Source organism: Plectropomus leopardus, chromosome 2, assembly GCF_008729295.1.
Source record: "Plectropomus leopardus isolate mb chromosome 2, YSFRI_Pleo_2.0, whole genome shotgun sequence".
NCBI lineage: Eukaryota > Metazoa > Chordata > Actinopteri > Perciformes > Serranidae > Plectropomus > Plectropomus leopardus.
In genome coordinates, this window is record NC_056464.1 from 32,080,665 (window position 1) to 32,107,004 (window position 26,340).

Below are 26,340 nucleotides of genomic sequence, written 5' to 3' on the forward strand. Positions count from 1 at the left end.
AGGGATAATGATGACAGCGTTACCTCTTTGAATTATTTGTAATATTTAAAACATTATCGGAGATAATGAGTTCTTAATTTCAGACAAAAGTGAACATATCTAGCTGTTGTAGCTGCTAACTCCTAAATGTTAAACCCACATGAACATATGGATGATATTATACTGGTGAATAATATTTGGCATTTATTTAACACATGTTCACCTTTATTGTCCCCAAACAGTCCAGTGTATTTAGTGTTAAGTCTTTTGGTTTTTGATAAATAATTCTGAATTACTCTTGAATTTGCCAAAAAAGAGCTTTTATTTGATATATATTTCATTTTAATCCAAAATGTTAATGCTGCCCCTTTGGCTCTCACCCCTATGGTACAAAAGGTTGCCTCCGGATCTTTAAGAAGTCTTATTCATTTAAAAATAAGGCCTTAAGTGGTATTAAATTGGCTTAAATTAATTTTTCAAAAGTCTTAAAAATGGTCAGACATAGGATTTCATTTATCTTTTTTTCTGACATTGCATTGTAAAAACTCAAAATATTTGGTAACATCTATTTTTTTGTTCAATAATTTAATAAATTCCTTTTCTTGAACTCATCATGATGGGAGTCCAAGGAGTGGAATCTCATTCGCAGATTGAGAAACACAAAATTGCCCAGAAAACAGGCCAGTTGCTCTAAAAACAACTGTTTTTGTGATATAGATAATCTTAGATTTTTACTAGAAAAAAAGTATTTTTTTATGTTACAATAAACATTTGGACAAAATAAAATTGTCATTCTTCAATTTTGATCATTAGAAAATTGTCTTAAACATAATTCCAATTGGAATTTAAAAAAAGTCTTAAATGGAACTCTGAACAAAGTAAGATTAAACCGTTGTTGATGTAACCCTATTTGGCTGCTTAGCTGACATACTTTTTCATATTTTCAAACAAAGCTCTCACTTTAATGTTGCAATAAAAAGCTGTTATGATGAGGACGAACGTGATGCTCATAAAGCTCAGTTAAGTTTGGCTGGAGTTGCTGGAGAATACTCCAGTACAGAAAATGACAGAGTTTAAGTTACTCTGTAGCATCCAGGGGGCTGTCCTTTTGTTCTCAGGGTCCTATGTTCCCGAGGGCCTAGTCTAGCCTTGTGCTGAGTTTTGAGCATGTGTCTCTTTATATAAACCAATGCTGTAAGAGACTGGTGAGAGCTGTCTTCACGGTTCAAATAGCAAAATAAAATGAAAGGAGATGGTCATTTCAAATGCAGTTTGAGTGGTAAAGATCTGTTCAGCCACTGTGGAGATACTGATGTCTGAAATCAAGAAAACTGTCTTACCCACTAATTTTAGGACTTAGGTTTCAAAGACTATCGGCCATATTTAAACGATCTTTAGTGCATGGTCTAAAGTACATGGTGCATGTGTATTAAGAGGGTTTCCATCTCCACTTATGCCAGTTAAACAAGGCATAATAGGGGTGCAAAGTAAGGCGCAAGGGACAAAGGGATTGTATTTAGTCCCTTAATTAGTCATAAGTGTGTTTTGGGCCTAACATAAATTGAATCAATCATGGTTATCTCCCATTTCCTTTAAAAGCCAGGCATGCCTGCACCTGGTGGATGCTGTAAAATGGAGAAGCGAGCCGTATTTGTAATTCAGTAAGAAGAGTAATAACACTGCAGCAAATATTGTGAGACATTTGAGCAGCATAACTAAAAACTGTGGTTATAAACTTTTAGCTTCTGAAATCAATGAAGTTTGGCTGCTCCTCGTGTATTGCTGCACACAGCGTCTCTCTTAATGAGGAGTCTTACAGCAGCTCTGCAGCTCTTCGCTGCTCTTTTCTGTGTTCACCTTTTAGATAACCTAATTAATATTTTCCTCATAAATGGTATTTTATTATTTCACCCACCCACAACCTGTCCCTACGTCCCTGTGTGTGTAACAAGCAGAGTGTACGTGCTTTGTGAACCAGTACCTTGAAATTGCAGGAAAAAACTATGCTGTTCTGACTTAAGACCAGGTTTTTGTTGGTCGGTGTTGGTTGCTTTCTGCTGCCTCAAAAAAAGGCAGTGTGCCAACAATACTATATTTTAAGACCTACATGCCAATGGGTGCCCATCTGGGCACTAGTGCATTTGCTACTTAGTGCGGACGCTGGCCTTGAAAATGACAACTGCATCAGTCTAAAACTAGCACTGTGTGCCGCTTTGCACTGTTTGTAAGAATGGGCCCTAAAACATCACATGGCTATAAACTTGGTGGAAAAATGGGTTTCAACATATTGACCATGGTTTAAATCATTGCTGTGCACATGAAATACTTTAAAAGGTCTCCTTAATGTGTCATAAAGAGGATACTTAACTGATCTGAGGAACCTTTCTTTTACAAGAACCCAAGAAGTAGAAGAATCTTTCTGTATAAAAGTACATGGGGCACAGACGCAGTTTGACACATCTGCCACAGCATGCCGGCAGCAGGATATGTCCATTATAATCAACTGAAGCTTCTACACTGAACAGCAGCTCTACCATATTTCTGTGTGGCTGGTCTGTTTATTTTTCTGTATGTACAGCTTTGTGGTCCTTCAACTGGTAAAAACTATATAGAACTGTCAAAAAAGGGTACACTAGTTTTAAAAATGATTAAAATGAACACCTCATTGTGCCAGAGGCAATATGATGCAGCAGAGTAACCCTGTGGGTGTCTCATTTCACATTAAAGTAAATCAACCAAATCAATGCATCCTGCAGCGAAAACAATCCAGTTAATTATTTGATACCTGTTAACATGGCCTAAGCTTCCACTCTGCATATCCCACTGCATTATCACTTGAAGGCAGATATCTCTCTCTCTCTCTCTCTCTCTTTCTCAAACTCGAATCAAACGGTAAAACCTACCAGCACTGATCAAATACAAATCAAGATTCTGTTACTGTATTGCCTACGTCTTGCCCAAAATGTCTTCTGAAACTGGTAAATCAGCACTGCACAGTAAAACTATGCAGTGTTGATCAAATATCAGTGGTGGAATGTACCTAAGCACATTTACTGATGTGCTGTACTTAAATACAAATTTGAGGTACTTGTACTTACTTTCTTTTTGTTCCACTTTATACTTTTACTCGACTACATGTCAGAGGGAAATATTGCACTTTTAACTTCACTTCATTTATCTACTAGTTACTCTATACATCTACTAGTTACCCTACAATTTTTTTTTGCATGAAACATGAGAGTCTCTGAAATATGATGGTTTGTTATATTTACAATTGACAAACAGTGTATACAAGTACAGCTGAAACTATCGGTTGATAAATCAGTCGACAGAAAATTAATTTAAAGAAAAAACATTTTGAAGAACATTTAAGTCATGTTCTAATATTTCTTTAAAATAATTTGAGGTTGTTTTTTGTTAATTTGATTAATTATTCTATTTATTTATTTTATTTTTTCTACAATGTGTACTTTTACTGTTACTACTTTTCGCACATTTTCCTGATTATACTGTCTTACTTTTTACTTAAGTAACCATTTCAATGCAGGACTTTGACTTGTAGTAGTATTTTCACAGTGTGGTATAAGTACTTTTACTGAAGTAAAGGAGCTGCATACGTCTTCTTTTGTCAGATGAACCAAGATGCTGTTTCTGCATTGCATATTTCTCGCTTAAAATGTTTGCAGAAACATGTTTCAGCTTACTGTCTCACTGTTATTGGAGGTTGTTTCCTGTTTATTGTTTCCTGTGTCAAAACCAAAAAACTTGCACCATGTCACCCACCAGCTGGAGTGTTTATGCCACAGCCCCTTTCCTCTGTTTCCTCTGGTCATGTAGCACCAACGTCAAAAGTATTGCGTCTTTTTACTGCAGACAGTAAAAGAAGACAGCCTTTGAAAAGACCATCTTTCCAGCAGTGTAATATTTCTTTAAATGCTCTGTCCCTCTTTTTTCTCTCGTTTTTTTTAACATGTCTTTGTTCTTGTCTTCTTGGTCCTCCTGCCTCCCAGGGTGCCCCTCTGCTCGAATGCCGCTGCTGTCACTGTCACACGTGTACTACCCACCGTCCTTCCTTCCTCCCGTTGCACTCTGTTAGCCCTGGAGTCCAGGTCCTTCTCTTTCCTTTCCTCTATTCAACCTGTAATCACCACACACATCTGCTTACACACCAGCCCCTCCCCTCTTTTCTTTGTGTTGTTGTTGTCGTCGTCGGGGTGCCGCGGTGCACTTGGTGCTCTCGTTTTGTGGTTCTTAATACTTCAACCATTAACGTTCTCCTCATCCCTTTACTTTCCCATCTCTCATCTTCATCTTACATTTTAGAGTTTAAGATGCAATTAGCTGTGTGGCTAAACACATTCAGGGAAGAGAGGCTTTCTTGATGTGATTTACCGTCTCTGTATAAGCTTCTGTGAGGACTGTTGGCTTAATTGTGTCAGCGAGGGTTTGTAAACAAGATGGTTGGTTGTCTCTGTTGGATGGTTTTAAGCCGTTTCTCCTTTTTTTGTATCTCTACTTTTTAAACACGTCAAACTGAGTATGTCTGCCGTATTCAGTGGATTTAAAAATTCCAAATTCCTATCTTGATATCATTTTAGCCATTTAAAATTTATAATCAGCTCCAAGTAAATCAGCATAAATCAGTGTGTTTTGACTGCTTTTATTGTGACAGTAGCACTCATGTTTGGTGTCGAGCACATGTTGCTTTTTTTGAACGATTAATCAGTGTGTTTTCTAACTCCCAGAGGGTCGTAGCTTTGGTTTTACTGCTCCCGTTACAGAGTGTGTTTCCTGTCAGACATCATCCATGTTGTGGATTGAGCCCTGAGTGTCTGTGATTATGACATGATCACTGGACTGTACCTCTAATCCACATGCACGTGTGTGAGCTGAGGACTTGTCAGTGTGGCGCAATGGCCCTCCACTGCCGCCCGTCTCACGCCCTCCTCTCGTCCCTCCTCCCTCCCTCCCCCCTTCGGCAGATCGACCCCCTGGAGATGGACGCAGACATGCAGTCCCTGGGCAGCACCACCTGGCTCTTGGACCAGCGGGACTCCCACAGGCGCCCCGTCAGCACCAAGTACGAGACCACCATATTCTGAGGCCGGACCCCCACAGCCGCCCCTCTGCACCCCCTCGTACTTCCCCCCTCCCCCCTGCATCCGGTTCTTTATTTAACTCTCTCACACACACACTTATATACATGCGAGCCCCGTGCCTTCTCACTGTGATGGTATAGCATCCCTCAGGGCTGCCTACTCCTGCACCCTCCTTTGCCCTGCCCAGCGACCCACACCAACCTCTTTACCCGCCATGACAAAACACTCCTGCGGCTCTCCCGTGCCTCCCCAACACCCCTGGCAGCCTCCCTCGCCTGTTGCTGCTGCAGCCAATGGCGGAGCCCTGGAACGGATGATCCTGGACTGATCTCATTTTACAGTGGCCCTGCTCTCTCAACCAAACTGCCTCTTCCTCCTCATCCTCCTCCTCCTGACAACTTGCATCTGCCTCCAAATCCCCGATAGCTCCCAGAGGTTGCATCTTTATTCTTCTTCTTTCAGGCCATTCTTTAAATTGATTGACTGCAGGCAAAACGAGCATGTTCATTTTTTATTTTGCTCTGTATCTAGACTTCCCCTGGGCTTAGTTTAATTTCCAGGAGGGTCAGGTGTATAATATTGATTAAATTACAAAGTTACGGGTAATACCAAAAGGGCCAGTGTCTTAAAAGGAATTCTTCACACATAAAATGGCCATTTGTGTATCACTTACTCAACCAGTGTTACGTTGTAAAGAACATTTTCCTCGCATGTCTCCTCTGTGAACAAAGAATCCAAAAAAAGAGAAAATTCTTGAATTGAAATAAAAATGGTCCATCTTTGGCAGCAGTAAAGCAACACCAAAACATCTGGATACAAACTCTCAAAAGACGTGCAGTATAATCCAAGTCTCATTTATCCTGGCATATGCTCAGTACTTTCCAAACACATGTATTTTGCTAAGATCTTACTATTTAAAAAAAACACTTCTGCTCACGAGTAGTGCGCACAGGCAGGCGTTTGAACTTTGTTTGTGCAAGCCAAAGAGCAGAGTTCACATGCACTTGCTCAGGTGTGCTACTCATCTATGCTCGAGACTGTTTGTACCAAAGTGTTTTAAAAAGGGAAGTTTTAGTGTAAATTCATGTGTTTGGGAAGTACTGAGCATACGACTGAAAAAGTGAGACCTGCACAATTACACTGCACAAGTTGTGCAAGAGTCTTAATCACGTTTTGATATAGTTTTGCTGTTCAATGTGGCCCACGCATACTTTACATTCATAAACAAAAATCTCCTTTTTTGGATACTTGTTTACCAAGGAGAAACACATAAAAAAGCGTTTTGGTCACAAATTCAACGTAACAGGATGAGTAATTGATATGCAAAAGGTCATTTTGTGGGTGAAATATGCCTTTAAACTGTTAAGTCACACATTTTGGGAATAGCACTTTTTTGCTTTCTTGCAGAGAGTTATATCAAAATATTGATACCACTTTCACGTTTGTACACTAAATATACTAGCTACAGCCGGCATTCAGCTGATACGTAAATGAGCAAACAAAGAGCAAAAACATTGGAAACAGAGGGAAACCGTTAGCCTGGCTCTGTCCAAGAAGAAATCGAGTTACCAGGATAGCCCCTGTAAAACACTGAACAAATGAGATATAATATGTTAATTAGTGAGATTAAGAGGTGCTCGTACTTGGACAATTTTTTATTAACCTTCACTCAGAACCAGGCTAGCTGTTTCGATCTGTCGGCAGTGTTTGTGAAAACTCAAGTTAGCTGTCTGCTGGCAGTAGCTTCATGTTTTCTGTGTGAATTCTATCGATTTTGTTTCTTGACAAGAAAGCAAATCAGAATATTTGCCACTTTTCCTTTAACGTGCCCTTTTGATATCGCACTGATTGAAGATTTAGATTCCAAGTCTGTGAAGAAACAAAAAAGCATGCTTCGTTTTTTCGTTTTTTCAACGTCACTTTTTTTGTTTTTAACTCACTGAATTATTGGATTGTTTTGCCTCCAGACAGTTATAATTTTTTTTCTTTCTCCATCTTTAGCCTGTCCTGTCTTACCAGGCATCTACCACTGTGAGGCACTATGAGGAGGCTGCTTTGCTAGCATGGGATGCAAGACGGACTATTTAATCAAAGAAAGACAAAAACAGCAACATGCAGCAAACAACCTGTTATTTTTTCTTTTCTACGCATTTGTACAATACTCATAACAACACGATGGATTGGTCACGAATCCATCACTGATGTCTGAACTCAAACGGACCAAGAACTGAACCCTCGTACACACACACACACACCTACAAACACACACAGGAGGACACTTTCCTACACTATACCGAGGACAACAGCCTTACGTCATTTCGGTTATCTATAATCAACTAAAGCTCCCACTTTCCCCCGACCTCCCTGAATACCAACACCACCACCCAACAAATGCACGCCTCCCCCCTGCTTCGGAAAGACAAAAAAAAAAAACTAAGAAAAAAAAAGACGACACTTCTGATTTCTGGTGTGTTAAACTGACTGTGACTGGCTGGGATGTTCTTATGATGGTACAGTTTTGTCCAGATGAGAGTCTTTGCTCTGGCCTTTGTACTGCCCTGTCCGCAGTCTCTCAGCATCCATGGTAGCGCAGAGAGACTGCAAATCACAGCATCTTCTTGTCAATTTAAAAAAAACAACACTGTGTTAAACGTGGCACTATCCCTTTTAATACCTTTTCATTTCTTACGGTGCAAATAGGACAGTAGAGCATTTTGTGATACTTTTTGATAGACGGGCTGATTGAAATATTTTGGGAAAGAGTGATTTACGATGGGATCGTGAAGGATCCCAATATTGATACAACCAGAGGCAAAAAACACAAAGAGAATACTACCAAAAAAAAACCAACAAAAAAAGGACTGAGTGTGCTGGCATTGGATCCACATTTTACAATTTTGGTAAACATCCTCGACACAATTTCATTTGTATATTAATGAGCCTGGAGCACAATTTGGCGCACATTTCCCAACATAGCATCTTATTATCATGATTACATGGGTAGGTATCCACGCTGTTTCACACCAATTTAGAATTAGGTACAGTACATGCAAAGTGTGTCACTTGAAAATAAACGGCGGTGAAAAGATTTAATTCCACAACATTAAAAGAGCCAAATCTAAGTGTTGCTCTGGTGTTAATGCGAATGGATTTGCTATGCTGAGAACATGACACAGTTTTTTTTTTGTGCTTTTTTGTTAAAGAAGAATTTTCCTCCTGCACTGTGACTCAAAAATGCTCATCGTAGAGTCGACACATATCTGTGGGTCCCCCTCCCGCCTTGTGTGCACTACCTACTGTGCGTGCTGTATGCCTTGTTTCTGTCTGTCCTCATGGGAGTTTGGACTGCTGCTGTTACATCACTGTCCACTGTCCTTGTTTCTGTGTGCTGCGGGAGACGTGAGGTATTGAGCTCCAGGAGACGGTGTGTCTGGAGACTGACTGTTAAGATGTAACCGGTTTGTGTGCGGTACCGTGGCTGTTGTCATTGCCACTCTGTTCTGACTGTTAACTGTTAGCTTCCACTGACGATGCATGTTGGCAGTGTTTATTTTGTGTTTTTGATGCACTTGGCCTGAGCAGTCTCTGTATGTACTGTAGCAGTGTCTCGTCTCCTCTCACTCATCTGCTTTTTATGTTCCCCCCCCTCTTTGTTACACGCTTATACAGCGATTTCACCCTCATCCCTCCATCGTCGTCATCCCTCCCAACATCTTGTCACGTATGTATCTTCCATTTTGTGTGTCACCAAGACAACCTGCTCTACTATGGATGCATAATATAAAAAAGCATTACACTTTAATGAGCAGCAGCTATTTAAAGCAAGTTTTGGTGGCATGATCTTTTGGCTGTGCATGTACCAGTCTTTTTTAACATTGGTGTTTTCCTTGTGTAGCTCACCCCAGCGTTCAAGTTTCCGGATACCAAGCTGTGAGTTGAAGGGGAGCAGCGGATGTGTGTGTTGAGTTAGTGGGCAGAGCAGTGGAAAAGAGGTAGAGAGCGAGAGAGAGAGGGAGAAAATGAGAGGTAAGCCTTATGCAACCTGCAGGGCCAACCGGCACTACTCTAACATTTAGATCTCACTCTGTATATCCCCCGCTCCTCCACTGCCCCTGATATGAACCCCAACACACGGACGAGAGGTAACTTGTTGTCACTGGATAAACAGGACCTGTGTATCACTCCTGTATTGAAAGAGGTCAGTCAGAAAGGGTCAAGTCTATTTACTGGCCTCTGTGTGACCCTCTGATCTTGTCATGTAGGTACTGTAATGTTTAGAGCACTGTAGACCATTAATGATAGAGATCATTAACGAGCATTTCTATTGATTCAGGTCTAATGGAGATAGTAACTGTGGGAGGTTTTGAGGGTGAACAGAAATGTAACAAAATGTAGAGAAATATTAAAAAAAAAAACTGTACCAGCATACAATGCTTTGCCCATGTTTGTGGACAGAGTATGGTTTGTCAATGAAAATGTGATACTGTTTCAAATTTCAAAGCAATATTATATTAATGAAAAATTAAATAATACAATGACAAAAGAATCCCTCTCAAGTCTGTTGTCAGCATTGATTTTTTTATGGTTAAAAAGTTAAATGGAGAGAAAAAAAGTTACACCAGCCGTTTAGAATTTAAAGTGACAAAATACAACAACATGATAATTATGGTACAATTAAACCGTCAGTGTTTCCCCTGCTGTAGAGATTAGTGGGTGGTGCAACTTCTAATCTCAACAAACGATTAGCCCCAGTTTGTGCGTACCAAAGTGTTACATTACATTCATGTCACAGAGGGACGCATCTGATTCTCTAAAATGTCTGATGTCTTCTGAAAAACCCAGATTGATACTGCTGCTGCTGAAGACTGCTCTAACCATTTAGAATAAAAAATAAATAAAAACTTGCTTAAAATGGAAGAGACTCAATCCATTTCACAAGTTGCAACTCTCCTCAACCAAACAAAAATAGAAGATGTTAATGACACAGGTGCTTGTTTGATTTGTAAGACAAATAAAATATAAAATGTTTTATATCACTTTATAATAATGCTACATTATATTTTATATTTACATACAGTATTTTCTTTTGCCGAACTGTAAGTGCAAGGAGATATGATAATTCAGACTACCTGGATTAGTAAATCAAGTTGCAGTTTGGGAAATGTTTAAAAATGTCTTTAATGGTGCAGCAGAATAAATATTATTTTATTCATATTGTATAGGAGTCTTGTGAGTATTCTCTGAAGACCTTGTAGGTTTAAAAAAAAAGTTGACAGGATTTTTTACTCTCAGAAAATGCTTCCCTCTGTGAATTTTGTCTTAAAGGTATGTATAATTTTGCTTTTAAATAGCGTAAAAGCTGATTTCTGGGGTTCATCCAACTTGATAGTGCTCACTATTTACAGCATATTACTCTTTATGATTAACGTGGGTTACATTTTCAGGTCGGCTAATCAAGAATTCCAAATTAATCCAGACAAATCATATTACTGATTTTGGCAGTATTCCTGTATACATCTATGTATTAATTTTTGTACATGAAAATATGCTAGCTCCCTCTTTAAACTTTCTTTAGTAATAAAAAAAAAACCCCTACAAAATTAAAAGTTTACGTGAGTGATCTGTTGCACTGGATTTAAGCTTTCAGTCTGTTTGCTTTTGTGTTTACCTAAGCTCACAATAACTGTATTCACTAATAGTTTTCCCTGAATATTATTTAAAATCCATCGCCGCCAGCAGTGAATCCTCAAAGAATTTTGGTAATTGTGTTTCATTTCTTTGTGGCTGCCAAAAAATGGAATATTAATCAATTTGCTAAGTATTTACAAATAAGTTTGTTACTCCACCTTCCACTAATATCAAGAACTGTAGGGGAAACACTGACTATAATTTGGTTCATCATCCCAGGTGCAAAAAAACCCAAAACAAAACAAAGTTTAAGTGCACTCCGTCTTTGGTAAGTTATACAAAAACATCTGTCAACATAAAAAGAGTACAGAAACCGGCTACATATTAAAACTTAACTATTATTTACAAACTATTAGCATAATCTTTGGTTGTTTTTCCTGAGGGTGTTTATCTGGAGATGAAGTAAACCAACAAATTATCCTTTCAAAAAAAACAATTTCATAGTCACAATCTTGTTCTCTTTTCAGTAACACACAGCAAACTGTTAGTCACTCTTGTGCAGTTGAAAGCTATTCCTCATTTTGCTTCACACAATCAGTTAGGTTTTCCTAATGTTTGTGCAGTCAGATGTGTAGTTAAAATGCATAATTAAGAACCTGTCTTATGCTTTGATTTAGACTCTTTTGTTCAAACACTTGAAAAATAATAATATACAAGTTTTTTTTCTTTAGTCTGTAAATGTTTTTCCCTTCAACATTCTCCTTCACCGTATTTACACTCTATAGCGACACATTCAATGTCCAACAACAGCTTATGTTAAGGAGGTTTTTGGGGTCGCCATCAGCCTAGCGTGAGTCCTCCCCCGTCTCGGCCTCTCCTGGTGGGAACAGCGCTTTCCTGAGGATGGGTGCGTAGAACGGACCAAAGACAGTTTGGTTGAAGTGGACGATTCGCCCAAAGGCCGTCCCCAGCTCGGCTAGCTCAGCGCTCACCAGCCTGAGGGGAGCGGGCGGCTCTGGACTCCTTTTAGCGGGGCCACCCTGCAGCATGGCCTGGAGGAAGCCCTGTACCCTTTCTCCTATGTGTGATGGAGGGAGGGATGAGGGGGTGGACGGAGAGAGAAGTCAGCTCTCTGCAGCAGCACACATTCAAGTTTAAAAACATCCATGTGGACATGTGAAACTAAATGACGTTATGACGCATGTTCTCTCCAATAGATTAAAATATACTACCATCAACCACATTATTCTGTGACTATTTTGATAATCAAGAATTTGAGTCATTTTGTGAGCGGAAATGCTAAACATCCTCTGGTTTCAGCACCTAAACGTTAAGGTTCGCTGCTTTTCTTCATATGGCAACAAAGTAAATATGTTTCTGGTTTTGGACTGGTGATTAGAGAAAACGACTGATGTGACAGTTTCATTCAATTGAGAAAATAATGGGCACAAAAATCAATAATGAAAAACTCTTCTCTAAGCTACAAGATGTGCAAAAGTCTTAAGCCACCATCGTTTTGTTGTTTTAGCTTTGTTGTAATGGGGATGTATATTTATGTGTGTGTGTACAGAGAACATGTACAATGCATTTAAACACTAAAAAAGTCAGACCAACATGGCTTCTTCAGACTTAGGTCAATATTTAGTGTGAAACATGTCACGTATGTATCTTCCATACAAGCTTCCTCTTCTTGTGGTTGTACGACTCCATAATATTTAGTTTTGCACGTCCTGAATGCAGCGTGGTGTAAAAACACCAGAGGATTAGTATTGTAAATCTCATATTGTCTGTCAAAGAGAGTTCAAGACATGCTGACTGGAAAGAGAGGTCACACTAAATACCTGGAACTTTAGCATGCTGAAGTTGTTTTATCCTTAAATATTTGCATTTTAATACTGTGTACATTTTTACTGTATGTTGTGGTTGTATTTAAGTAAAAAGACAACTGAGAAATAAATATGTATGATCATTATAACTTTGCTAAAATAACATTTAAGGTGGCCTAAGACTTTTACATAGTACTGCATAACAACCACCGCTATCTAATACGTGAACGTATACCATTTCCCCCCGTTTGTGCGTCAGTTAATTGTTTGTGTAGCGCTCTTGTGTTCAGTCTGACCTATGAGTGTGCGGACAGGGTTGTTGTGCTTCCACAGCTCAGATATTTGTCCTTTCAGCAGATCCTGGCTCTCCTGAGGCAGCGCTGTGCCTCCCTGGCCGCTCACAGCTTCGGTCACCAGCTGCAGCACTGTCTCCCCAACCCCCAGCAGCGCCCCCTTCAGGTCAGCTTCCCTGCACCACCAGAAAACAGCATTAGACAAATTACCAACAGGCTTCATTAGATGTGTATTGGGTCACAGGCCTATGAATTATCCGTTTATAAGTGTTGAGCAAAGCGTCCTGGGAGTCATGGAAGTCAATAAATTGGGGTCTTTAATAACATCTGGCTCTCTCAGGTTTAGATGAAATAAAATGTCATTTTAATAAAGGTGATTAAGGAAGAAGTAGCCTGCGCTGCATTTTATTGCAGCTTGGAGTGTGAGCAGTCCTCGAATTTACAAGCTGCTGTTCCACATTTATCCACTAATCATGACGGGGCTTCTCTTGAATAGAAAGAATGAGGTTAGCTGGATCTGTTCTGACAAGCTAGTTTCCTCCTGTCACCTCCATTGGTTTCCTTCTCATACAATACCTGTTCCCCATGACAGCCAGTACATGCATCACCAAATTCTCCTCTTACCTGGTGTGACTGCCCTCCAGCAGGGCAGTGACGGACTGCCTGAGTTTACCTACAAACCCCTGCAGGGAGAAAACGGAGCCCCCGCACTGAGCGCTGGTCAGGAGCAGCACCGACGCCTCCAGGACCAGCATCCGGAGCCGCTGGCCCAGCGCGTCCAGGCGGGCTCGGTCCATCAGCACAGTCTGTGTGTAGAGGTCAGGTCAGATGGTTTAACAGAGATTTTGCAGCGTTCGAGCCTTTGTAAATAAAACCAACAGCTGTACATGATGACAACATTCTAGGTTTTGGATACAAAAAGTTGATTCACAGTCAGGTGTAGTTTTACCTGAGGGACTCATTTTGCAGTTTCCTGGAGGCACGTGGAAAGATTATAAAGTAGCTCGATAAATTGAGGGGAAAAAAAGAAATCACTTTAAATTGCAATTTGATTAAAACTATATATTCTGTTATTGTTGTTACAGAGAGCACTACATGTAACTTAAAGTGTGTGAAATTAAAACGAGCATGGAGTTCTAACCAGTTAACGTAAGAAAGACGGATAAACAGCTAAAATTTGTAAGTACTAGATGAAGCGTTGAAACAAAAAAGAATTCTTATGGATAAATGGTTAAAATAGACAGCTAAAAGTAATGTATATATATGTAAAATTGTGAGCTAAAGGTAATGGATAAATGGTTGGAAAAGTTAGCTAAAAGTAATGAATAAAGAGTGAAAATATATAAAGTAGCCTAATGAATAAATAGTTAAAATAGACACCTAAACATTAATTGAATGCGTTAACATTGACATGAATATCCCGTTTATGATCAGATTTTTGGAGTATCCTCTTTAATAGTTGAAGCATGTAAACACCACATTCAATTTATGAGAAACCCGAATAAGCTCGCTGGAGTACTCTGAAAAAACCTGGGATGTATACAGGGAATATATATAACCCAATTTCTCTGTACTTATGTAAACATCATATCCTGAATACGATCATAACCTGGAAGAGCCTTATAAACAGGTTATTCATGTCCAAGTAATCACACTCATACATGTACTAGGTAAAACTGTGAGCTAAAAGCACTGAGCTACAAGAAGCCTACAGCATAAATGGTTAAATTAGACATCTTAATCTTATATCTTAATGTAATAGATATATTGGGTGAAACTGTGAGCTATGAGTACTGGATAAATTGCTGAAAATGATAGCTAAAAGTAATGGATGAAGTGTTTAAATAGCTAAATGGCCAAATGGATGAATGTCTAAAATAAATTAATAAATTGGGAGCTAAAAGTAATGGGTAACATGTGGATAGTAACTTAAAAGATAAACTGATACAATTTCTGAAGCGTCCACTCCATGTGACAGTAATACAAATGCAAACTTGACCAAATCACCTAAAAATTGACCTTTTACTGATACGAGGATATTATTTTTAGGCTAACTGTACCTACTTTTATATAATTAATAGCGTTAAGTAACATGGAGTTTAAAATCGGTTCAGATGAACGCGTTTGAAACATGATGGCTGATGTTGATGAAGGAGTGCTTGAGTTCATCTGACAGGGCCGCGTCAGTTCATCAGGCTGAAAAGGTGCTGCATGAGCTCTAATGTGTTGTCACACACTTTAACATGCAGCAGGGTGAGGACGAGTATGTGTGTGTGTGTGTGTGGGTGGGGCAGAATATTGCTTCATAATCAATAAAATATCACTCCAATGAAAGGCAAAGTGTAGTGTGATGTAATGTTTTACAGGCTGCAGCTGACCTCGGGATATTTCTGGTCTTGCGGGTCCCAGTGTAGCAGACGCATGTAGGCCCGGTTGAGGACAGCAGTGGCGCTGACAGGACCTCGGCTGTCAGGACTGGGAGACTCAGACTGAGCTCTGACGGCCGACGCCTCTTCTGACGCGGCTGCCTGAAGCCAAGCTGTTGTATCATCCAGAGCAGCTGAAAAAAACCCAAAAACAGTAAATATACGTCAGGGACAACAGTTAGACATTAAGATTTGCTGTAGCGCCGCTGAATTACCAGAGGATTCACGTGTTCTCGTGATACAGAAATGTATGTTTTCTTCAACAGGAAGTAATGTGGGGAGTACTGGGGAGGATGGGGAAAAAAACAGTTAACCCTCTAAACCTGAGCATTAATAGGTTTGATTTCTTTTGAAATATTGGGGAAAAAGCAGCGAGCAACTTGGCAAGAAGTGTCCCACACATTACAAGAAATGATTTAAAGGTGACAAGAAAGAGACCTGAAAATGAGTTTGTTTTTTTTAGGGTGAAATGAAAAAAAAAGAAAAATAGGAAAAATATCCAGAAAACTATTTTTTGTAATTATTCAAATTATAGATTTAAACTTTTTTTAATTTTTGGCTTATTTTCTAGTAATGTTCTTCCTTTTTTGTTGTTGTTTGCTGTTTTTTACTAATTTCTTGCTAATTTTAGACCATTTTGTTAACTTGCTCATTGCATTCTCTCCTTGTTTTTGCAAGAAATCAAACCAATATGCTCAGGTTTTGAAAAGGGTAATTATTTTTACTGCACGTGTGTTTCACTCTCATGGAATCTCTACCAAATGAGGATATAACCTTTGGAAAAAAAACCGTATTTTTTTATTATAAAGACTTAAATACTGCTGATATAAAGAGAAAATACATGGAATACCATCCTACACATTATTAATCTCATTTATTAATTTACTAACAAAAGGTAGTTTGAAGGAGAGTCATTTCTTAGAAAAACTGATTGGCCAGCTGCATTTAGATAGAATATCTGAGCCAGAGGTCACTGATTGGCTGTGCGGCTCCTCACTTGCTCTGCGGGAAGCTGAAAAATGGCAGGACAGTACTTAAGAGCGACAAGGGTCAAAACCTGTTTAATTGAAAAGTGAAATCTCCATTGACCATAAATTTCACAGTCGCAAAGTCACCTTTATCGTCCATCACTCACAGTGCAGCAGTCAGGTTGGATATTTAAGCACTCTTTCTCACCCGGCTGCTTGTCCAGGATCTGCTGGAACTTGGCCCTCTCGTACTGCACGGCCTGCTGCAGGAGGTGAGGCCTCAGGCTCTGGATGGTGAAGTTAACCATGTCAGTCTTCATCAGGCCCAAGACATGGAAGATCTCCCTAAGGTAACAGCAGGGGAATTCATTTTTAGTGAAACAGCTTTCGGGATGCTTTAATGAAAAATTAACAAATGCAAGCAAGCAAATTTTAGTCATACCGTATAGCACATTTCAAAAAACAGACAGACCCTTGACTGATATTAATATTGTTTTCGTTTTTTTCACTGAACAAAACATTTAAAGGAAACACTTTTATTTTTGCTCCTATCTTTTACAGGTATAATTTCATGATCCGTCTTTTTTAATCCACATTAAAGACTTATTTATCTCAAATTTTGGTCACAAATTTGTGAAAAAAACGTTTTAGTGAGATGTTCTGCACGGTAATCCATCCACCTGGCAGGTGTGGCATATCAAGATGCTGATTAAAGTGTATCATTACTTATATTCTCTTTGCAGATGAATCCGGTTTACACTGAGCTGGGAAAATAGCTGACGGCGTGTATGGTGTCATGTGGGCAAGCAGTCAACGTTGTGAATAGAGTGCCCCATGGTGGCGATGGGGTTATGGTATGGATGAGCATAAGCTACAGATACAGGTGCATTTCATCGAGGCAGTTTGAATGACAGACATACCATAACGAAATCCATTGTCGTGCCATACATCTGCTGCAATGACCTATGTTGCAGCATGATAATGTACGAACTATCTGTGACTAAAAAAATGCATTTCTGTAGCACCAGTCATGTAAAATCCTAATAAATGTCCTTTACAGTTTAAGAGAGACAGGAAAGGGGGAACCACACGCAGCAAAGGGCCACAAGCTGGACTTGAACCCAGGTTGCCACAGAAGCCTGAGGCATATGTACACATGCTCTACCCAGCGAGCTAGAGGTCACCACTATAAATGTCTTTTTTTTTCAGGATAAAACTGCACATTTTAGAGTACCCTTTTACCATGACCATCCCAAGGCACACCTGTGCAGTAATTATGCTGTTTAATCAGCAGCTTGATGTGTCACACCTGCCAGGTGGATGGATTGTCTTGGAGAAGGAAAGGTGCTCACTAACATGGATTTTATCACATTTTAACAACTTTGTGACCAGAATTTGAGGGAAATGAGTCTTGAGCACATTTAAATAGTCTTAGATCTTTCAGCTCAACCTGTAAAAAAAAAAAAAAAAAAAAATGGGGGCAAAAACTTGCTTTTCACCTCAGGAGCTCCACAGGGTCCTCGAGGTCCCTCAGTGCCCGGACCGCTGGGTCTCTCACAGGTGCACATAAAGATGCCATGGTGTTAATGATGTATCCTGCCAGTCTGTGGAGATCCAGAGCTCCATGATCGACCTCCTGCTGGATCAGCTCCATGTCCAGAACCTCGTCCAGCTGAGCTCTCAGTCTGACGTGACCGGGCAGCAGCAGGGCCTGAAGCATCTAAAAGGTAATGCGAGATGATTAATGAAGTTAATGTCAGATTACCCCATAAAACTGAGGTAAACAGTTTATCTTGGGGTGTCACTGTGTAAACTTCCATAGCAACCCTTTAGTATATTGTAATTCATGTGGTCTGAGAAAACCGGGGCTCCTGCAGCTAAAGGCAGGAGGGATTTAAGACTTTTTTAATGCCACTCGGATTTAAGTATAGGACTCATTTTCTAATAACCAATGTTGCCAATTTTATTTTGCCCAAATGCTTATTGTAACATAAAACATGACTTTTTTTTGTCCAGTGAAAAGGGTAGATTATCTGCATCAAATGTTGAAAAAACAATCTTTTTTAATTGCAACACATAAACGTATTAAGTTATCCGTAAAGTATTTATTTTGTTTACCAACAGAAGTAGGAAATATCTGGCATTTCTGGATGGTTTTCTGGGTGATTTTTGTGTTTCTTAATCCGCATGTGAGATTTCACAGCTTGGATTCATATCATGATGGGTTTAAGAAAAATTAATTTTTTAGTTATTTAACAAAAAAATTATGTTAACAAATATTTTGAGATTTTACAATGCAATGTCAGAAAAAGATTAATAAAATCCCATGTTTGAGCATTTTTAAGACTTTTGAAAGATTCATTTAATTCAATTTAATACCAGTTAAGGCCCTATTTTTAGATTAATGAGTTCACTTTTTAAGGAGCGGGAGCCTTGTAGAAAACAATAGACTTATGCACCTCCTCTTCTCTGTTTTCAGGCTTCAAAACATCTAGCCAGCGAGAGGAGACTCTGGTAAATCACAGCTCATTTCAGAGAGAGGGCGATCCTATTGGCTGTTCTACACGTCCTGGAGCGGTCGTCTGGTGGGAGGGGCTTAGGACAGAGAGAGGAGAGCTGCAGGAGGTAGGTGTATTTTCCAATTCTGGCCTTTTCTCCTTTTTCAGAAAACTGCCCACAGTACCCATAATTACCGCATTTAAGTGTTGTTATAATGTTTTTAAAATTTTAAATGACCAAGATATGCTCATATATTTATGTTGGATTTTTGTGAGCTCTCAAATGTTGGTATTGGTATTTTAACACTATTTTTTAAAAATAAATTAAACACATGAGTTATGATGAGATTATCATTTTGTTGGCTAGCACTTTCCAGTATTTATGCTGAGCTAAGCTAATTGACTACTGGTGGTAGCTTCATATTCAGCAGATAGACACTGGAGTGACATCAGTCCTCTCATCTTTCTCAGGGAGCGACTAAGCATAATCCCAAAAATGTCAAACTATTCCTTCAATCGATAATGAAATGGCATTTTATGAGACCCACTGAAAGAACCATATCACTATCTCTGCAATGTAGATATTCTGTTCTTTCGTCCTGCAAATCAGTGTAAATGTTTGCTTGTTTAACATCTAATTTTGTTGTTACCAACATATTATATATATTATTTCAGTGTCAGTGTGCCTGTAAACAGCAGATTGCTCTGATAAGACCGTGATGTTGGCTGTGTGTTTATGTGTCATCTGTCCGTACTGCTGCACACTCTGGTTTTGATCTTGAGAGCGTATGAGAATGAATGGGGTCAGAGGTCTCAGTAGACCCTCTTCCTCGGCTGCTAATGCCTCCAATTTGATGGCATGCACACTTACAGTCTTGACTTCCTGGAGCAGAATGACAGCATGGCTGTAGTTTGGAGGATCACTGTTCAGCTGCTCTTGAAGACTGTCCCAAAACGCTCTGTGAACAATCTCCGTCACTCTGCCCTCCAGGCTACAGAAGGAAAAACTGTTTTAAAAGCAGCTCAAAAGAGACTAAACTCGCAATTAATTTTAGAAAGAAGAATAACCAAGGCCACTGTAGTTGTGCTGGAGTGTTTTTCTTGCCTGTCTGTAGGAGGGCTCCTGGGTTTGAAGCAGAAGTCTCTGTTCAGCACTATCTCATGCGCGAGGTTCAGGTTGGAAACACAATTTTCCAGCTCCATCAGACTGGATAATGAGGCGGTGGGTGGGCTCCCTGACACCATAGACAGGACACACACACCCTCAGATAATTAAAACTGCCAAGGTGGTAATAATTCAATTACTAATGGTCCCTGAACGTGCCTGAAAACAATAACTGCCATAATAAAGCTCCATACCTGTGGGAGAGTCAAGTTTTTCCAGACAGGGAAGGTCAGCGGGGGAATCGTCAGCAGCCTCGTCTCTTTGATTTGGCATTTCAGCAACAGTCTAGACATTTAAATTACTCCGTAACTAATAAACCCAACAGAGCCTAGTGAAATCAGTCACAATGTTTACAAAAAATATTAAGGGGTGCATTGATAAATAGATTCATTAATTACCCAACCAACAGAAAAATAATCTGTAACTGTTTTGACAATTAATTCAGCATTTTCTTTATTTTTGGAAAAAAAAGCCAAACCTTTGATCATTTTAGCTCTTCAAATATGAAGATTTTCTACTCTTCTTTGTCTCACATGATAGCAAATTGAATGTCTGGGGATTAGGACTGTTGTTCAATTAAAAAGAAATCTGATCAACTGTGGGAAATTTATAACAAACATTTTTCACTATTTTTCCTGACAATTTATTGATCAAACAGCTGAGAAATCATGGCAGTTACAGTATGATTTTACAGCTGGAAAAAAAATCTACTCAGATGTTTACTACAGTAAAATTTACAAGACCGTAGTGTAGGAAACCTCTGTTACAAGTAAACGTAATACATTGATAATTTATATGAAAATGTAAATGACACCAAAAGTATAAGTACTCATAATGCAGAATGGCCGATTTCAGAAAAATACACACTATAGTATCAGATGATAGCTTTTATTGGTGCATTCAAGTGTAAAGGTGGAACCAATTTGGCGTTACTTAAATACTGCTGGGTAGTTTGTGAATCATTTGGCAAATTATCTTTTTCTTTTCAAGCACTGCATAACTTAAGTTGTCCATGCAGGCGTAGGTTTCATGTAGGAATATGGTTACTGGAGTGAGTTTGTTTTTGAACACACGTACAAGTGCAAATATTAAGTATAACTATTACTGTCAGTGGTAGGTTTAAAGATTTTTAACATCAGAAATGTCGACTTCCACAGAGAAGAGTTTCACTCAAAGAGTTTCACTGTGACAAAAAGAAATTAAGAGATGGATAAATAAACTAAGATCTAATGTGTATGCCAATTAATTAAGACCTCACAAATTAAAGTATAAGACTGTTTAATGATTTTTAAGGCCTGATATTGATCAAATTAATTTCAATATATCAAGGCCTCTTAAGGATAACCTCTATTGGATAAACACCCTGAAAAAGTCAGTGAAGTGAGTCCAATAAAGTGTAACTAACGTTAGTAGCGCATAAGTAACAGTGACAGTAGTTATATCATTAACGTTAGCTAACAAAAAGTTGAAAATACTCAATTGTAGCTTAATTTATGAGTACCTTAAAATTGTACAGTAAGTGCCGTAACATTACTTTAATTAGTAAAATGCAATTAACCTTACTTTTCACCACTGAAAAAAACAAAGATAACGACAGTTAGCGTTCACGTTACTTAAATCAGCAAAAACCTCCTGACATTAACGTTAATTAAAATATGATCGAAAACAAAACAGCCTACAAGCACGAAACCCCACTGTAATAACAATAAAAACAAATTTAAATTAAACTTACCTGTTGTTGGTATTTTGGTGATAAAGTTAAAGTTAAAAATGAAAATTAAAAAAAATATACAAAAATGAAACGTTAAATAAAATATGATAACCGTTTGTCTGTGTACCGTTTATAAGTCTCTCAGCTGCAACAACATCAACCGTCAAGTTTGAACCTGGGCTAAACCATTCTACTCTAGGTATGGGGGGGTGAAAATTACAGACTTTGTGTTCGTTTTAACATGTGATCTAAATTTGTATGAACGATTATATCTTGATACAAAATATGGATCTAAACATATTAAATCGTTGGCTTTTATTACTTTGAGTGCTGAATACAGAAAAAGACCGCGGGTTCATTTGGTTTGGCTCGTTCTCAAATCAAAACAAAACAGTGGGCGTGTCCGTAGTGTGTGTTTCTGCGGCGGCGTGTCACTGCGTTTGAAAGAAAACTATCGTACCTGCTCCTTGTTGCAGCACCATTCTAGTAGAGTGGAAACAAAATGGAAAGCGGCCGGCGTGTTTGTATAAAATGGTCCATTGTGCAAGACAATCGTGTGTGAACAGCTGGAAATATCCCGTTTCCTGTTAACCAGGAACCTCGAGAAAGCAGAGACAGCGATATGCATGAAATCGGCAGTGAACACAAACAGTACATATGTATTTTTCAATAGTAAACTTTTGTAGATAGTGATACTAAGTTTCAGTGGACGAGCATCTAGTTTTTTTTGTTTACCTTACCTATACTTTGAATCAGTTTAACACGTTTAAGTCTGCCCCAAAAAATCTGAAAATTAAAATGCTTTGAAGAATTCGCGCATTAGAAAAAATAAGACAGGTTTGTATTTCAGGTTTGTATCTGACTTTAATTTTAGAATTTTGCAAATTAATTTCTATATATATATATATATATATATTCTCTCTTTGGGTGAGATTTTTCCTACACAACCTGTATTGTTATTATCCCTGTAGTAAAGTTACAAATATTTGACAACCAATATTAGTGACAGTTTTTGTACTATTTGCTGTTGTGATGCTTTTCTTACAAGGTAAAGATCATTTTACCTTTTATGTTATTTATTATCGCTAAAATTGCCTGTAATTATTTGACCAACATAGAATAAAACAACAAAACTGTAGTGACAGACAAATTCAGAGTTCTCAAACAAAAATAAAATAATTTGTTCTTTCTAAATAGACAAATCTGACAATTCACTGCTTTGCTTGTTGGGTGACTTTAGTTGATTGTTTTCTCACAAACCTCAACTTTTAATGCCTTTGAGAAGTCACTGAGATTAAAAATCGACTTTTTCTTTCACACAAACACACAAAAAAGGTCTAAGACAGGACTGAATTGCAAATTATTTATAATTGCAAAATGTGTAACAAACAGTATTGATAAATACAAGCATTTGACAAAGCCTTATCTAAAAAAGTTGACCTTCCATCACAGCCAAAAAACACAAATAGACATGATCATATTTTGTTAGAAAAAAAAAGTTAAAAAACAATTCCCGGGCCATGACATTTTATACATTTGCATATTTCAAAAATACTGAACATCATTAAATTTCTGTTTTAAAATAGCAAGGATAACTTAAACAATGAGAACTTCACACTTGGTTTGTCTTTCTCCTTAATCAAGCGGCTATATACATATAAATGTGTTTGCACTGCTGCACAAGTGCAGCTCTCACTTTAGCTGGAGTGTCTCGTAACACTAAAGCAAACAAAAAGGAAAATAAGTGCCAAAAGCCAGGCTGCACGCCCCAACTGTTCCTCAGATAACTTAGTGTCCTTCTATGAAGCCGAGTCGAGAAATCAATGTCATATTTTAGTAAATCATTGTGAAAAATCATTTGTAAGTAGTTTAAAATCTACAGGAGAAAAACTGGCGAGTTCCTCATGAAAGGGAAATCAATGTCACAAAAAGAAACCGCTTAAACGTTTTCTCTGCATTCAAGCTTTGTATTCAAAGGCTGTGAGAGTCTTATTGTGAGAAAAGGCAAAGGAGCATCTGCTGAATAAAAATGAGAAAATTAATGAATGCAATCTTCTGTTCCCAGCCACACAAAGAGAAATGGCTTTTTCATTCACACACTAACAAAACTGTACAAAAACATCTCTTATTATAATAATAATAATAATAATAATAATAATAATAATAAATTCAGATTTTACTCACGTTCGTCTTAATGACTTAATTCAGAACGACTGTGTTGAAATATGACCCAGCCCAGGTGTAACTGAGCAGGTTGTGCACTTTGACTTGTTCTTTCAACCCTCTTTATTGCCTTCTCCATTTTTCATAAAACTACGTTTTTTTTTCTCGGGCTAAATCTGAGACCCCGTTTACAGCTGCTATTATTGAGGAATCTGTATCTGGATAATATCTAATAAAGACCTTTGCATCTACACCAGACATTAATAACTGTTGCTTTTATCAGATCTTAATATAATAAAATAGCTACACGGCATGTCTCAGGTCAAGGACAGCAATGCTTCTGTATCTGCTTGACTTATTTTTGTTTCATAGAGGAAAGAGTGATGTGTGGCTTTATGATATGCAGCTTAGTTGGATGATTTTTTAAAAATAACTTTCTTTTATTTTGAGAATGCAACTAAACTGGAGCCATAATGAAGCAGCGACCATGACGTCACCCACTGGTTTGTGGACTGCCATTTTGAGGCCTCCAGTTTGGCCTTTTGGCCATCGCGATCTTGATTTTTGGAGCCAGAAGTGAACATATTTGGACAAGACTTTGTAGCTGACTCACAGGGTGTAGTGTCGCCTTGCAGAGAGCAAGGTCTCACTGAAGCGAATCCACTTTAAATATATGTAATTTTGGGCCTTAATTGAATTTAATGGAAGAGGCCTAATAAATTAAATCCCATACAGTTGTCATGGATGTTAAACATTTGCTATACAGACCAAAACCATTTTTCCACTTACTTTACTTCCGCTGTAAAGTTGGACATTTTATTAAAAGGGTCTACAGGGGATTTAGTCTGTTTTGGAGGCAGCCTTTCATGGCCAGTTGATGAACTGCAGTTTTGGGCACTTTTGCATTGGCTTCATTTTTCAACCTCAGAGGTTAGCACTTAACTGCATTACTCTGGTTGGCCTAGTATTGCCTGTATCTCGGCCAAAAAGTTGGACTTGAACACACTGCAAAGACTACAGCCAACAAGTATGTACATTCTGCACCTGCCTGAGAGAAAATAACTCCATAGCAACAGGCGGCGTTAGTCTGTAATCGAACATTCAAAAAGGAAAACCAGGAGGCCGAAAAGGACAGATTTAAGACGCTAGTTAGCCAGTGAGCACATAAACAACACAACCCAATGTTGAAAGAACAAAAGATATGTACTGTGCGCCAGTGAATAATAACACAATTATGACCTGTTTCGGCTAAAAGGCTCAATGGCAACCCATCCCCGAATATTATATAAGTTTCGATCTCACTCCCTCTTGACTTCTTCCTCACTTCAACTTCTCTTTTTGAGCTCTGAGCTGAACTGCCAATTAGAGTAATTTAATTTACCCACAGACTCCGCTGTCTCCAATTCAACATACTGAAATGTCCAAAAAGCCACTGACAAGGGTCAACTGGTGCCAACAATGCAGGAAAAACCAAAAATAGAGCGACAGACGCTCACTGACAACTCCACATTCAGATCTGATCACAATGTGGGCAAGAACACACGTCCAACTCAGGTGGATCCAACAGCAGTCTAAAGGCAAACTTCACCTGCCGTTTAAATGTTGTGTTCTTTATCCAAGTCTGATACAGCTTGCATGTTAAAGCAGGCGTAAATCAGATCATCTGATGTGAGAATCAACATTTTGGAACATGGCACAGATCTCATTGTGGCTCCTGATTTTGACCCCTGTAAGGGCATGTAAACACAATTCAACAGCTTCCAGTGTTTGAGCTGCAGCTCTGGCGTATAAACAACATCAGTCCTGTGAATGACAAAGTTTAAATGATGCAGCTCAACAGATGAGTTTGAATGTGATTTAAAGGAGTCGGTCCAGTAGTGGGGAAGAGGCGAGGCCATAGTGCAGTCCGTCTGTTGTCAGTGCTACGATGACATCATTTCCCAAAGTTTCACACTCTTCTTTCACACGCTTACAAACACACACACACAAAGACACACTAAGATCAATGCACGAGGCACACACTCTCTCCTGCTAAGAGTCTTTGAGCATGTTGATTCGCGCGAAGATCTTGAGTGCAGGTCCCAGTTTAATGTTCATGGTGCTCATGAGGTGGTCCTCCTTTAACAGGAGCAGAGCCTGTCCGTCAATCTCCTGAGAGCGAAACTCGTCTGCAATCTCCTGACAACCTGCAAGAAGTGCAAACGTCAGTTAGTCACACTTAAAAGTACAAGATGTCATTTTCTGACACTGTGGAGTCTCTCAAATGAAACATGTTAGTTTCTCCAGGTTAGAATTTCTCCAATATTCATTGTTCAAAAGGTTTTTTACTCTAAGCCAAAATATCCACAGAGGATAAGGTGATTAATACTGGTTAAAACTCTGAGTAAAACAGTTCAACGCTTCAAATCAGCCCCTCTTACACTGCCTGTTCAAGATATCACAATAGAGGCTGACACTGTTGCTGTTACTCCTGTCATGCCTCTTTTGGTTCGGCGATGCTGGTGCGCTATCTAGAATCACACACTGGAGTGGTGTGATGCTGTTGTTGTTTGGTTCTGTGTAAAAATGTAAAGGTGGCATTAAG

At 38.8% G+C, this 26,340-nt stretch overlaps 3 protein-coding genes across 8 annotated transcripts in view; 1 reads left to right on the forward strand and 2 right to left on the reverse strand.

The window, feature by feature from the left end:
- The window catches only part of anks1ab (ankyrin repeat and sterile alpha motif domain containing 1Ab), a 55,757-nt gene extending 48,301 nt beyond the window's left edge, over window positions 1–7,456 (forward strand). The window contains exons 11-12 of one of the 3 annotated variants that reach the window (XR_006106924.1): window positions 4,962–5,513; window positions 7,080–7,456. Coding sequence is in view for 2 of the 3 variants with exons in the window: in XM_042508886.1 (XP_042364820.1) it covers window positions 3,990–4,088; window positions 4,962–5,081 (219 nt within the window). In the remaining variant the exon portion in view is untranslated. Of the gene's footprint in view, window positions 1–3,989; window positions 4,089–4,961; window positions 5,981–7,079 lie in introns of those variants that run through there. The other 2 variants (XM_042508886.1, XM_042508896.1) reach the window with 2 other exon arrangements.
- Window positions 7,457–8,012: 556 nt separating this feature from the next.
- Window positions 8,013–21,746, reverse strand: LOC121959541 (T-complex protein 11 homolog). Its single transcript, XM_042508909.1, has 10 exons — window positions 21,615–21,746; window positions 20,077–20,167; window positions 19,823–19,952; window positions 19,589–19,709; window positions 17,719–17,939; window positions 16,428–16,564; window positions 15,204–15,385; window positions 13,450–13,631; window positions 12,829–13,001; window positions 8,013–11,784 (listed from the first exon to the last, which is right to left on the reverse strand). Exons 2-10 carry the CDS (start codon window positions 20,153–20,155, stop codon window positions 11,552–11,554), a joined length of 1,458 nt encoding a protein of 485 aa, XP_042364843.1. The 5' UTR covers window positions 20,156–20,167; window positions 21,615–21,746; the 3' UTR covers window positions 8,013–11,551.
- Window positions 21,747–22,942: 1,196 nt separating this feature from the next.
- Window positions 22,943–26,340, reverse strand: part of phc2b (polyhomeotic homolog 2b (Drosophila)) — a 50,373-nt gene continuing 46,975 nt past the window's right edge. For all 4 annotated transcript variants that reach the window (XM_042508947.1, XM_042508938.1, XM_042508930.1 and 1 more), the window contains exon 15: window positions 22,943–25,942. In XM_042508947.1, coding sequence (XP_042364881.1) covers window positions 25,788–25,942 — 155 coding nt within the window. In that variant the 3' untranslated portion in view covers window positions 22,943–25,787. The remainder of the gene's footprint in view (window positions 25,943–26,340) is intronic.